General features: G+C 41.7%; 1 protein-coding gene across 1 annotated transcript in view; it reads left to right on the top strand.

The window, feature by feature from the left end:
* Positions 1-14,769, top strand: part of LOC122547714 (urea transporter 2-like) — a 114,850-nt gene that overhangs the window by 89,037 nt on the left and 11,044 nt on the right. Inside the window, exons 7-8 of the mRNA XM_043686332.1 lie at positions 12,041-12,175; positions 14,607-14,656. Coding sequence (XP_043542267.1) covers positions 12,041-12,175; positions 14,607-14,656 — 185 coding nt within the window. The remainder of the gene's footprint in view (positions 1-12,040; positions 12,176-14,606; positions 14,657-14,769) is intronic.

The raw sequence follows: 14,769 nt of genomic DNA, 5'->3' as shown, positions 1-14,769 counted from the left end.
GCTACCACCTTCCATATCAGGCAATGTGTAAAGTACTTGCCACATGTATCCCCCTTAAACATTTCTCCTCTCACCTTGAAAGCGTGACCTCTCGTTATTGAATCCTTCACCCTGGGAAAAAGTTTATCTCTATCTATCCTGTCGATAACTTTCATGATTTTATAGACCTCAGCCAGGTTCCCTCCTTAATCTACTTTGTTCTAATGAAAACAATCCTAACCAACTCACCCTCTCTTCAAAGCTACCACCTTCCATATCGGGCAACATCCTCGTAAACCTTCTCTGCACCCTCTCCAAAACGTCCACATCCTTTTGGTATTGTGGCAACCAGAACTGTACATGATACTCTAAATGCAGCAGAACCAAGTCTTGTACAATTTTAACATGACCTGCCAGCTCTTATACACAATACCCTGTCCAATGAAAGCAAGCATACCATATGCCTTCTTGACCACTCTGTGCAGCAACCTTCAGAGTACAATGGATATGAACTCCCAGATCTCTCTGCTCATCAGCCTTTTCCAAGGCTCTTCCAATTACTGTATAATACGCTCTAGAATTAGATTTGCCTAACTGCATCACCTCACATTTGCCTGGATTGAACTCCATCTGCCACTTCTCCACCCAACTCTCCAGTCTATCTATATTCTCCTGTATTCTTTGACTTATACACAATACCCTGTCCAATGAAAGCAAGCATACCATATGCCTTCTTGACCACTCTGTGCAGCAACCTTCAGAGTACAATGGATATGAACTCCCAGATCTCTCTGCTCATCAGCCTTTTCCAAGGCTCTTCCAATTACTGTATAATACGCTCTAGAATTAGATTTGCCTAACTGCATCACCTCACATTTGCCTGGATTGAACTCCATCTGCCACTTCTCCACCCAACTCTCCAGTCTATCTATATTCTCCTGTATTCTTTGACAGACCCCTATGCTTTCGGCTACTCCACCAATCTTCGTGTCATCTGCAAACTTGTTGATCATACCAACAGTGCCCTCTTCCAGATCATTTATGTATATTTCAAACAGCAGTGGCCCTAGAACTGATCCATATGGAACACCACTGGTCACCTTTCTCCATTTCGAGAAACTCCCTTCAACTACTATTCTCTGTCTCCTGTTGCTCAACCAGTTCTTTATCCACCTAGCTAGAACACCCTGCACACCATGTGACTTCACTTTCTCCATTAGTTTACCGCGGGGAACCTTATCAAACGCCTTACTAAAATCCATGTATATGACATCTACAGCCCTTCCTTCATCTATCAACTTGGTCACTTCCTCAAAGAACGCTATTAAGTTGGTAAGGCACAATTTCCCCCACAGAAAACCATGTTGCCGATCACTGATAAGTCCAAATATAAATATATCCCTCAGTACCTTCTCCAGCAACTTTCCCACCACTGATGTCAGGCTCACTGGTCTGTAGTTACCTGGAATATCCCTACTACCCTTCTTATACAGGGGGACAACATGACCAACCCTCCAGTCCTCTGGCACCTCACCTGTATTTAAGGATGTTACAAAGTTATCTGTCAGGGTCCCAGCTATTTCCTCTCTCGCCTCCCTCAGCAAACTGGGATAGATCCCATCCGGTCGTGGGGATTTGTCCACCTTAATAACCTCTAGCTTACCCAACACATCTTCCCTACTTATGTCAACATGATCCAGAGCAATCAAACTTCTATCTCTAATCTCAACATTCATCACGTCCCTCTCCTCAGTGAACACTGCTACAAAGTAAAAGGCTTTGGGATTCTCCCTAATTGTGCTTGCTAAAGCTATTTCATGACCCCTTTTAGCCTACTTGATTCCTCGTTTAAGACTGGTCCTACTTTCCCGATATTCCTCCAGGGCCCGTTCTGTTCTTAGCTGCCTGGACCTTATGTGCGCTTTCCTTCCTCTTGGCTAGTCGTATGATTTCTCCTGTCATCCACGATTCACAAATCTTGCCTTTCCTATCCTTTGCTTTCAATGGGACATACCTATCCTGCACTGTCTTTAACCTACCTTTGAAAGCCACCCGCATATCTAATGTGGACTTCCCTTCCAATAGCTGTGTCCAATCTACATTTCCCAGCTCCTACCTAACTTTGATATAAATGGCCTTGGCCCAGTTTAGTACTCTTCCCTTAGGACCACTCTCATCTTTATCTACGAGTATTCTAAAACTAACAGAATTGTGGTCACTGTTCCCAAAAAAGTCCTCCACTACAACTTCGACCACCTGGCCTGGCTTATTCCCCTACACCAGGTCCAATATGGCCCCTTCCCTCGTCGGACTATTGACATACTGCTCTAGAAAACTCTCCTGGACGCACCTTACAAATTCTGCCCCATCCAGAACTCTGACACTAAGTGTATCCCAGTCAATGTTGGGAAAATTAAAATCTCCCATCAGCACCATCCTATTGCCTCTACATTAAGTCACTGACTCCAGAAATATTTATAAATTCATCAGTAAACTCCTTCATATACACACCTGCTAAATGTGACATTCCACAAGTTCAAACTCCTAATTCTAAAATGAATGGTATTAAAATACATATTAACCATACACCGTGCGTCACATAATAATACTCCAGAGAAAAAGGTTATACTGTTAAAAAAATCAAAGACAGAATTAAGGGTTCTTTTCTTGAATGTTTGCTATATTCACAATAAGACAACTGATTTGATAACAGAAATAGCAATAGATGACTATAATTGGACAGTCATCCCAGAAACATGGTTGCAAAATGGAACTTGAATATTCTCATATTTTACATTTTGGAAGAATAGAGTCAAAAAGTGTGGTGCTGGAAAAGCACAGCAGGTCAGGCAGCATCAGAGGAGCAGGAGAGTTGACATTTCGGGCGTAAGCCCTTCATCAGGAATGTGGAGGGAAAGGGGAGCTGAGAGATAAATGGAGTGTGGGGAATGGGGGGTGTGGCTGGAGGAATATAGTTGGATACAGGTAGGGGGTAATTGTGATAAGTCGGTGGAGAGGGTGGAGCGGATAGGTGGGAAGGAAGATGAACTGGTAGGACAATTCAAGAGTGCGGTGCTGAGTTGGAGGGTTGGATCTAGGATGAGGTGGGGGGAAGGGAGATTTGGAAACTAGTGAAGTTGATGTTGATGCCATGTGGTTGAAGGGTCCCAAGGCAAAACGTGGAAGGGTAGGAAGAAAGAAAAGTGGGGTGGTTTAGCTTTGTTACTAAAAGATGAGATTTGCATATTTGTGAAAAAAATACTCTGGGCTGAAGGATGAAAATGTGAATTAGTTTAGGTGGAAATAACTAGCAAAATAAACATTGATAGATGGAGGTAGTTTGAAGGTCCTCTGATCATAATTAAGTGTGAAAACATATTTTTTAAAAATGTAAGAAAAATACTGCAATAATTTTGGAAGTTTTTAACTTTCGTGTAGACTGATTTAATCAAATTAACAGAAGTAAGCTTGAGGAGGAGTCCATATAAGGCCATTAGACCATAAGACATGGAAGCACAAACTAGGCCATTCCACCCAGTGAGTCTGCTGTACCATTCAATCATGGCTAATAGCCTTTTCAACCCCATTTTACCGCTTTCTCCCAGTCAGCTTTGATCCACTTGGCAATCAAGAACTTATCTATCTCCGTTTTAAATATACGCAATGACCTGGCCTCCTCAGTCTTCTGTGCCAATGAATTCCACAAATTCACCACTCTGGCTGAAGATGTTTCTCCTTATCTCCGTTCTTCCCCTTACACTAAAGCTGTGCCCTCAGATCTCTCCTGCCAATGGAAAAATCTTCCCAACATCCACTCTGCCCAGGCAGTTCAATATTCTGTAAGCTTCAATCAGGTCTCCCCTCATCCTTCTAAACTCTATCAAGTATAGTTCCAGAATCTTCAAACATTCCTCAAATGTTAAGCCTTTCTTTCCTGGAATCATTCTTCTGAATCTCATATGGGCCCTCTCCAGAATCGGTACATCCTTCCTGAGGTATAGGGCCCAAAATTGCTCACAATACTCTAAATGTGGTCTGACCAGAGCTTTATAAAGCCTCAGAAGTACATTCTGCTTTTATATTCTAGTCCTTTCAAGATGAATGACCACATTGTATTTGCCTGCCTACTACTGACTCAACCTGCAAGTTTACCTTAAGAGAAACCTGGACCAGGACTCGCAAATCCCTTTGCACTTTCGATTTCTGAATTCCTTCTCATTTTGAAAATAGTCCATGCCTCTATTCTTTCTAGCAAAGTGCATGACCTCACAAGTTCCCACATTGTAGTTCATCTGCCACATCTTTGTCCACTCTCCTAACCTATCTAAATCTTTCTGCAGCCTCCCCACCTTCTCAATACTAATTCTCCCTCCACCTATCTTTGTATCATCTGCAAACTTAGCCTGGATGCCCAAGTTGCTTCATCCAGATCATTAATGTACAAAGTGGAAAATTGTGGTCTTAACACTGACCCTTATGGAACACTACTAGTCACTAGCTTCCATCCTGAGAAGAACCCTTTTATCCCCACTCTCCGCCTTCTGCCAGACAGCCAATCTTCTATCCATGCTAGAACCTGCCTCTAACAGCATGGGTCATTATCTTACTCAGTAGCCTCTTGTGTGACCTTATCAAAGGCCTTCCAGAAGTCCAGATAGATAACATCCATTGTCTCTCCTTGGTCTAACCTGCTCATTATTTCCTCCAAGAATTCTAACAGATTTGTCAGGTATGCTGATGATGAAGCCATGCTGACTTTGCTCTATTTTACCATGCACTTCCATGTATTCAGAAATCTAATACTTCACAATGGACTCCAAAATCTTACCAACCACTGAGGTCAGGCTAATCAGCTTATAATTTCCCGTCTTTTGCCTTACTTAGTGATTTTCCAGTCCAATATCTGGGACTGTTTTGTGGATTAATTTGTTCGGTAACCATTCATGGAGCAGACTAATTTAGACCAGGTAATGTGTAATGAGACAGTAGTATTTGAAAACCACATGATAAAGGATTCTACGGGCAAGAGGAATCAAGGCGTTATAGAATTTCACATTCAAATTGAGGGCTAGAAGTTTCAGTCTGAAACTAGTGTCTTAAAAGCAAAGGCAACTGCAAGAGTGTGAAAGCAGAATTTTCTAAAATAAAATGGGAGAATAGGTTAAAAGATGAGACAGCAGAAAATCTCAAGGCAAAAGAGAGAGAAGATCTTAAAATAATCGTGTTCACAAGAGGAAAATGTACTGGGAAAAATAATAGGAGTAAACACTAACAAGTCATTTGGACCTAATGGCCTGCATCCCATGATCTTAGTGGAAGTGGCTGGAATGATAGTGCATGCATTGCTCATTTTCCAGTAAGTTCTACATGCGAATAACATCTGTTCTTATCAAAAATGGAGAGAAATCAAGAGTAGGAAGCTATCAACCAGTTAGGTGAAAATGAGGACCACAGATGCTAGAGTGTGGTGCTGTAAAAGCACAGCAGATCAGGCAGCATCCGAGGATCAGGAAAATCGACATTTCGGGCACAAGCACTTCATCAGGAAGGCTGCCAGTTAGTCTAACATCTATCATAGGAGAAATGCTCAAATACAATATTAAGCAGGTAATAGCAAGACTTAATCAAGCAAAACTAACATGATAGAATGAAAGAAAAATAAAGTTTGACAAATTTGCAAAAGTTTGTCTGAGAATGTAACAAGCACGACGGATAAGAAGGAACCAGTTGATGTAGAGTATTTGAATTTGCAAATGGCATCAGATAAGGTGCGACAATAAAGATTGCCACACAAGATAATACCTCATGGTGTCAGGATTTTTTTATTCACTCTTGGGACATGGGTGTTTGCCCATCCCTGGTTGTCCTTGAGAGGGTGGTCATGAGCTGTCATCTTGAACTGTCATCCATGTCCACAATGCTCTTAGGAAGCAATTCCATGACTTTGACCCTGCAACAGTGAAGGAATGGTAGTACATTATCAAGTTGGGATGGTGAATGGCTGGGAGGGGAACTTGTAGTTGGAAGAGTTCCCTTGCATCTGCTGTCCTTGTCCTTCAAGATATAAGTAATTGTGGATTTGGAAGATGCTGGTGAAGGATCTTCGGTGAATTTCTGCAGTGTATCTTGTAGATAGTACACAATGCTGCAACAGAGTGTCGGTCGTGGAGGTAGTGGATGTATGTAGATGTGGTGCCAATCAAATGGGCTGCTTTGTTCTGGATGGTTTCAAGCTTCCTGAGTGTTGTTGGAGCTGTATCTCTCCAGGCAAGGCAAGTATGCGATTAAACTCCTGACTTGTGCCTTGGAAATGGTGGATAGGCTTTGGCAAGTCAGGAGATGAGTTACTCGCCTTTGACCTACCCTGATAGCCATTGTATTTATATGGCAAGTCTAGTCGAGTTTCTGGTCAATGAAACCCACAGTATGGAGGTGGTGAGGAATTCATTGATGGTAACACATTGGATATCAAAGGTAGCAGTTAGATTTGTCATTATTTGAGATGGCCATTGCCTAGCATTTGTGTGTTGCAATTGTTACTTGTCGCTTGTCAGCCCAAGCCTGGATATTTTCCAGACCTTGTTGCATTTGAGCATGGACAGCTTCAGTATCTCAGGAGTCACAAATTGTGCTGAACATTGTGCAATCATTGGCAAACATTCCCACTTCTGACCTTATGATTTAGGATCAATCTTTGGTGAAGCAGCTATTGATGGTTGGGCCTAGGACACTGCCTTGAGGACCTCCTGCAGAGATGTCCTGGGGTTGTGATGACTGCCCTCTAACAACCACAATCATCCTTCGTATGTGCGGGATATGACTCCAACCAGCAAAGAATTTGTCCCCTGATTCCCACTGTTTCCAGTTTTGCTAGGGCTCCTTGATGTCACATTCAGCCTAAAGCAGCCTTAATTTCAAGGGCCAACACTCTTACCTGACTTCTGGAATTTATTGCTTTCATCCATGTTTGAACCACGGCTGTAATGAGGTCAGGAGGTGACTGGCCCTGGCAGAGCCCAAACTAGGCATCAATGAGCAGGTTATTGCCAAGGAAATGCTGTTTGATAGCATTGTTGATGGTGCCTCCCATCAATTTACCGATGATTTAGTATGGACTGAGTTAGTCATCGGCTTGGTTGGATTTGTCCTGTTTTTGTGTACATGACATACCGAGGCACTTTTCCACATTGTCAGGTAGAGTTTAGTGTTGTAATAGTACTGCAACAACTTGGTTTAGGGTTGTGGTAATTTCTGGAACATACGTCTTCAGTGCTGGATTATTGTTAGAGACCATAGCCTTTGGAGTATTTAGTCACTCCAACTGTTCCTTGATATCATGTGGAGTGAATCAAATTGGCTGAAGACCAGTACCTGTAATATTGGGGACTGCTGGAGCAGGCTGAGATGGATGATCCATTTGACACCTCTGGCTGAAGATGCATTGGCCCTTCTATCATTGAGGGTGATTATATTTGTGGAGCCTCCTACTCCTTTGAATTGTTTAATTGTCCACCATCATTTCCAGGCAAATGTGGCAGATCTCAGTACGTAGATCTGACCTACTGGTTGAAAGATCGCTTAGCTCTGTCTATCACTTGCTGCTCGTGCTGTTTGCCATGCAAGTAGTCCTGTTTGCTGGCTTCACCAGGTTGATACCTCATTTTTAAGTATGCCTGGTGCTGCTTCTGGCATGCCCTCCTTCACTTTCCAGTGAACCAGGGATGATCCCCAGGTTTGATGGAAATGGTTGAGTGGGGGAATATACTGGGCCATGAGGTTCAGATTGTGTTGGAATACAATTTTGCTGCTGTTGATGGCCCACAGCATCTCATGGATGCCCAGTTTTGAATTGCTACATCAATTCAAAGTTTGCCCCATTCAACATGGTGATAATGCCATGTAACACAATGGAGGTTATTCTCAATGTGAAGGGGTGGACTTCATTTCCACAAGGACTGTGCAATGATCATTCTTACTGATGCCATCATAGATAGATGTATCTGTAGCTTGTAGATTGGTAAGCACATTTTTCCCTCTTTTGCTTCCATAACAACCTGCCACGTTCCTAGTCTAACAATTATGTTCTTTAGGGCCTGACCAGTTCAAACAATAGTGCTGCTGCCAAGCCATTCTTGGTAGTGAGCATCAGAATCCTTACCCAGAGTACACTTTATACCCTTGCTGTCCTCAGAACTTCCTCTAAGTATTGATTAACATGGAGGATTCCTGGCTTATCAGCAGAGGAAAGACAGTACATGATAATCAACAGGAGGCTTCTGTGCCTGAGTGTAATCTGAAGCTATGAAACTTCATGAGTCCAGAGTCAATGCTAAGGATACCCACAGCAACCCCCTCACATCTGTAGAATAGAATAACCTTTATTGTTACGTGCAATTGAATGAATGCTGTGAAAATTTTGCAATGTTAACATTGTTAACATCTTAGGTACAGGGTACCTAGGTACAGATACCTAATTGTTACAGAATTGAAAGAGTGGGGAGAAAAGTACAGTCTAGTGTAGAAATACAAAGTTTTTAAAAGTACTCAAATTACTCAAAGTTCAGAATAAAAATAAAAGTATTTTTTAAAAGTACTCCAATTGCAGTCCTTTTCACTGAATCCATGCCTGCCGGACCTCAGAACTCGAGGCCTCACTGCCTCCTTGTGCAGATCTCTAGCCCGGACCTATCACCAGGATTCATCTCCCCAGGCTTGCTTGGACTCAGACTACCTCCTGTGCTGGGCTCCGGCCCATGACTCACCTCCAGTACTCGTCTCGCAGACCAGCCTAGGTTCAGACTGCATCACGCGCCAGGCTCTGGCCCGCGACCCGCCTCCAGGACTCGTCTCCCACACCGCCATTGTCTCCCACACCGCCATTGTCTCCCACGTGTCTCCCATGTCGGCCTGGACTCGGGCTCACCTGCTCCATTCTCTATTCCCTCCAGATAAGTTTAAGAAGTTGGGGTGGGTGAGGGGAGTAAAACTACAGAAAAGAGAAGAAAAAAAGAAGGCAAAGCAGGGGAGCTCCGGCTGGAACCTCTTACTCTGCCACGATCTTGCACTGGAAGACTAGTGTATACCATTGTGCCACCACCTCTGCTAAGTCTGTCCTGCCGATGGGTCAGGCCATATCCAGGGATGGTGATAGTGGTGTCTGGGACATTGTCTGTAAGGAATGATTCCATGAGTATTCCAGAGCAGGTGAGGATGGAAGATTTCTTTCCTTGAAGGAGAGAGCCAGATGGGTTTTTCTGACAATTTACAATGGTTTCAAGGTCATCAGTAGATTCCTAATTCCAGATTTTTTTATTGAATTCATATTCCGCCTTCTTCCCTGTCAAGACTCAAACTCAGGTCCCCAGAACATTAGTTGAGTTTCTGGACTAATAGCCTAGCTATAATACCACTAGTCCATCACCTCCCTTCAAATGCTAAAGGTGAAGAGGCACATCGGAAATGGCTGCCAGAACAATGAACCCCAGCATTTTTTAAAAAGTATTCTTGGACGTATGTGTCACCAGATGGGCTATCATTTACTGCCCATCCCGAGTTATCCTTGAAAAGGAGGAGGTGAGCTGCCTTTGTGAACCAAAGCAGCCCAAACGGTAAAAATAGCGACACAATGCTAATGCTGCATTAGAATAGAATTGATACTGTTTGCCACACCAACCTGAATATTGCCCAATTCTTGCTGCATTTGTACATGGACTACTTCAATATCTGAGGAATTGTGAATGATACTGAATATTGTGCTCTCTGCAGAGAATGTCACCATTTCTGGCCTTACAATGTTGGCACCACTATTGGTGAAACAACTGAAGGTGGTTGGATTTTGTACATTACCTTGAGCTATTCCTGGAATTGAGATGATTGACCTCCCACAATCACAACCATTTTCTTTGTGCTGGATATGACTCTGTGTATTTTTCTGATTCCTATTGACTCCTATTGCTTAGACTTCTTGATGCCACACTGGGTCAAATGCGGTTTTGATGTCAGGAGAAGATACTGTCACCTCACCTCAGCAATTCAGCTGGGTTTTTTTCTGTGTTTGAACAAAGACTGTCATGAAGTCAATATCTCAGTGGTCCTGGCAGAATCCCAAACTGTGTGTCAGTAACTGTTGATGATGCCTTCCCCATCACTTTACTGATCATTAAGAGTAGACTAATATAATACTTGGCAAGGTTGGATTTGTCCTGTTTTATCTGTATAGGGCAATTTTCCACGTGATGGATAAATGCTAGTATTATAACTGTACTGGAACAGCTTGGCTAGCCGCACAAGTTCTGGAGCATACTGTTTCTGGAATGTTGTCTGGACCCTTAGTCTTTGCACAATCCAGTGTTTCCAGCTTAATATGGCATAGAGTGAATCAAATTGTCTGAAGACTATCATCTATAATTCTGAGCATGTTTGTAGAGGTCAAAATGGATCATCCAATCAGCAATTCCAGCTGAAGATTGTTGCCAAAGCTAAGGCCTTATCTATTGCACTGACATACTGGGCTCCTCCATTATTGACAATATGGACATTTGTAGAGGCTTCTCCAAACCAGTGAATTGTTTAACTGCCCATCACCACAACCAGATGTGTCCAGACTGCATCTGTTGGTTGTATAGTTGCTGAGCCATGTGTTCTAGCTTCATTGGATTGATAGCTTCTTTTTAGATACACCTGATGCTGCTCCTTGCAAGCCTTTTTTGCATACTTCATTGAGCCAGGTTTGTTGGCTTGATGATAATAATAGAGTTAGGGATATACTGGACCATGAAGTTGTAGATTGTGTAGGAGTAAAATTATGCTGCTGATGATGGTCCACAACATCTCATGGATGCCGAGTTTTGAGTTGCTAGACCTGTTCAAAGTCTATTCAATTTAGCACAGTGATAATGTCATACATGGAGTGTATTCTCAATGTGAGGATGGGACGTTTCTCCACAATGACTGTGTGGCGGTCACTAATATTGAGTCTGTCATGGACAAATGCATCTGAGGCAGGCAGATTGGTGAAGCTGAGGTCAAGCTCACTTTTTCCTCTTCTTGGTTTCCTCACTACCTGTTATAATGCAATCTAATAGCTGCATCCTTTCAGACTTGACCAGTTCAGTCAGTAATAATGTGTAATCACTGTTTGTGGTAAATATTGAAGTCAACATCTGTAGTACATTCTGTACTCTTGACACCCTCAGTGCTTCCTTCAAATGCTGTTCAACATGGAGGGGTACTGATTCATCAGATAGTATATGGTAATTGGAATGGTTTATCTGATGGCATGGGATGTCATGGGATCCAGAGCCAATTGATTCAGTTGATGGATCCTAGGGCAACTCCCTCCTTACTGTATGCCACTATGCCATCACTTCTGCTCAATCTATAATGCCTGTGGAACAGGAATATTGCATGTAAGTTGTGGTACCATAACTGCGACTATGTCAGTCTATGAGAAAGTTCTCCCAAGTTTGGCACTCACCTCCAGATGTTGATAAGGTGACTTTTCAAGATCGACAGGACTGTGTTTGCCTTAATATATGCCAAGTGGTCCATCCACATTCATTTCTTCCCTTAGACTTTTTAGCAGATGATTCAACAGAGTGGCTTACAAAGCCATTTTGGAGGTGCAGTTAAAAGTCAGACAAATTGCTGAAGGCCAGTAGTTTCCTTCTATGAAGGGCATTGGTACATTTAGGTTTTGACAACAATCATTTTGTGGTCATCAGCAGATTTTTAATTTCTGATTCGTATTGAATTTAAATTCCATCATCTGCTCTGGTAAGATTTGAACCTAGACCTGTAGAATTTTAATCTGGGTTTCCAGTCCAGCAACAATCCCATTATACCATCATCTCCCTTCTGAATGTCTTCTGTGATGCTCCACAAAATTCCTTAGATTTGTGCCCTACAAAAAGAGGAAACTAGATGTGCAATATGGTATCCATTGGTTTGTTATTTTACTGTGATAACAACATAACAAGCAAATTTGTACAGAAGCAAATTGAAAATAGCTTCCATTAAGAGATTGAGCGGTTACTTAATTTGTTTTGTCACTTGCTTTTAGGATTATCTCTGGGTTCACCATTCCAGAAAATCTATGATGGATTATGGAGCTACAACTGTGTTCTGGCCTGTGTTGCAGTGGGAGGAATGTTCTATGCCCTTACTTGGCAGACCCACCTCTTGGCAGTAATGTGTGGTACATATTATCAATAATACTAAAGCTCTGATGTGTGCTGGCACACTTATAGTGTCCATATGTCATTTTCTGAACATTTTTATATCAAGATTTGTAATATGATGGAAAAACTGTATTTAAATATAACCATTTATAATGAATTTAGCAACATGAAAAGGTTTTGTTAGTATGATTTTTCATTAAACGTGTTAGCTACTCACAAATTTTTATGAGGAAAAAAGACTCAGCTGTCATTTTCTCTCAGTAACTGCAACTTCTATCTTCAAAATAAGTTGTAAGCAAAACAATGAGCGAATCTTAAACAGTTTCATAGCAAAAATAGCATTAGGAGATAATTGTAACATTGCATCAGAGACCTCCAAATTATGTGTGATTTGTGATACCCTGACTGCTCTGGATGCATCTTGGCCAACTCAAATCCATTTGATTGTGATAGTGTTATATTGAGAATCCAGCATTAAGCATTCTACCATTAACCTGACCATCCATCAGTTCCATTCCAGCTAACCTGTAATTGTGGGGGAATAGGCATGAATTTGAGGGTTAATAAATGTTAATCTACATTGGAGAAGAAAAGGAAGTTGGAGGTAGACTGTAGAATCCCTACAGTGTAGACAGGGCCCATTCAGCCCACTGACTCTGCGCTAACCCTCTGAAGAGCATCCCACCCTAACCCCATAACCTCACATCAACCAACCATGGCTAATCCACTTAGCCTGCACACAATGAGGCAATTTTTTTAAGCATGGCCAATCCACCTGAACTGTACATCCTTGGACTACAGAAGTAAACAAGAGCACCCAGGAAAAACTCTCATAGGCACGGACTCGATACAGACCGGTTGGAATCGAATCCAGGTTCCTAGCATTGTGTGGCAGCAGTGCTAACCACAGAGCCACCATGCCACCTGGGATGGAATGGTATTTGCGAAACCAGAGAGTTGAAGACAGGGATCTTTGAGCAGGGGGTGATGGTGGCAGGTTTGAAATGGAGACAGTAAATATGTGAAGACAGAGAACTATTAGCAATGTCAGTTGGTATAGCATCCAGAAAAGAGGATTGGATGGTCAGCAGTTTAATGTGAGAACGTGAAGAGGGACAGTCCAGTCATTTATAGCTTTCATAGAATGATGGCAGATATGTAGAATTCAATCAGAAATAGCATTATTTAAAAGCAGCAATCTATCATTTTAAAAAAATTAAATGTTTTTATGCAGTTACTTTTGCTTGATTCAAGCCAGGAAAGAAACAATTCCCAGACTTTCATTTTCTATGACTATAATCAAGTCACTGGCTAGATTCTTTATAAAATTCATACTTGTATTCCTCAGCCTGTTTTTACATATGGACATTTTATGTAGCTTTTTCCAGTGTGAGAAGCTGTAGTCCTATTAAAGTACTTGATGAAAGAATAACTGAGAAGTCTGTATGTAAAGAATGTTTTTGCAGAATTAATGCAAATTTGATCACAAATGTTTTGGAGATTTCTATAAGTATAAAATAATGCATCCAACTTATTATTAATTTAGCAACAAATGATTATTATCAACTTACAAGATGTAAATAATTTGGTTTCTTAGCACCAATACAATTTTGGCCACTTGACTTTTCACCACAGTCTGAATTCTGCAGCCACCCCATGGGGGTGTTTTTTTCTTGGGGATGGTGTAAAGTGTGACAGGTAAGTAAGGTGCTAACCACCATGCCTTTAAGCCTCTTGAGATACTTAAGACCAATTAATTGGGAAATGGAAGATGTGCAACATTGGTAAGCCATATTTTCACCAAAGCTGGTGAAAAAGCAGAAAGAAAGGAGAGGGCATTGTTCAGTGAGTGCCCTGTGCACATCGGGGATCATATCATAAGTTCATCCTTTGTGCCTCCCTGTCTAGCTTTCAAAACCTGTGAACCCCAGCCAATGAAGCTCCTCTCCAGGGTGGTTGATCCTCCAATGCCCAAAAATGCCCAATTTATCTTTTGCCAGGATCCATACTGTATTCTTTCCTACAGTGCCCATTACTATGTTCTGGCACTGCTTGCAACTGCAAGAACTGTCAGCCAATCTGATTTTTTGACAGCTCTAAAGGGCAGATATTCCTTCCACAGAGGGGGAGAAATACTTGCCTTTACCCGGTAAGCCCACCTGTAGTATAACACCTGTAGCAGGACAACCTTTTCTAAAGCTCCTTGGTTTGAGAACAACTTTTCTAACAGGCGTAGAATGAAGGAGTAGTATGTCCCCATGTAAAATACAGTCCCATTGACTCATCTTGACATTTTAAACAAGAACCACATGACAAATTGTTTCAAAGTAAGAAATATTAGATATTGAAGTCCTCTTCAATGTAATGCAGTAATTTAACACTAATTAAAGAAAACTAGTCATTGTCCCTCATTCTTACTGAATATCTTTTTCCAATTTTGTCCAATAGCAATGTTCTGTGCGTACTTAGGAGAAGCACTGATGAACATGATGTCTGTGGTAAGTTGCTATCACAAAATATAAAACTTTTGATGCACTTTAAGAAAGCAGTGTTTCCTATAAAGTTAGAAGGTTAGTACTTCCTGCATTTTATTCAGAATCTTTATCTCCAA

This window comes from Chiloscyllium plagiosum, chromosome 1 (assembly GCF_004010195.1).
Source record: "Chiloscyllium plagiosum isolate BGI_BamShark_2017 chromosome 1, ASM401019v2, whole genome shotgun sequence".
In the NCBI taxonomy this organism is placed as follows: domain Eukaryota; kingdom Metazoa; phylum Chordata; class Chondrichthyes; order Orectolobiformes; family Hemiscylliidae; genus Chiloscyllium; species Chiloscyllium plagiosum.
This window is presented reverse-complemented; position numbering and strand designations above follow the sequence as displayed.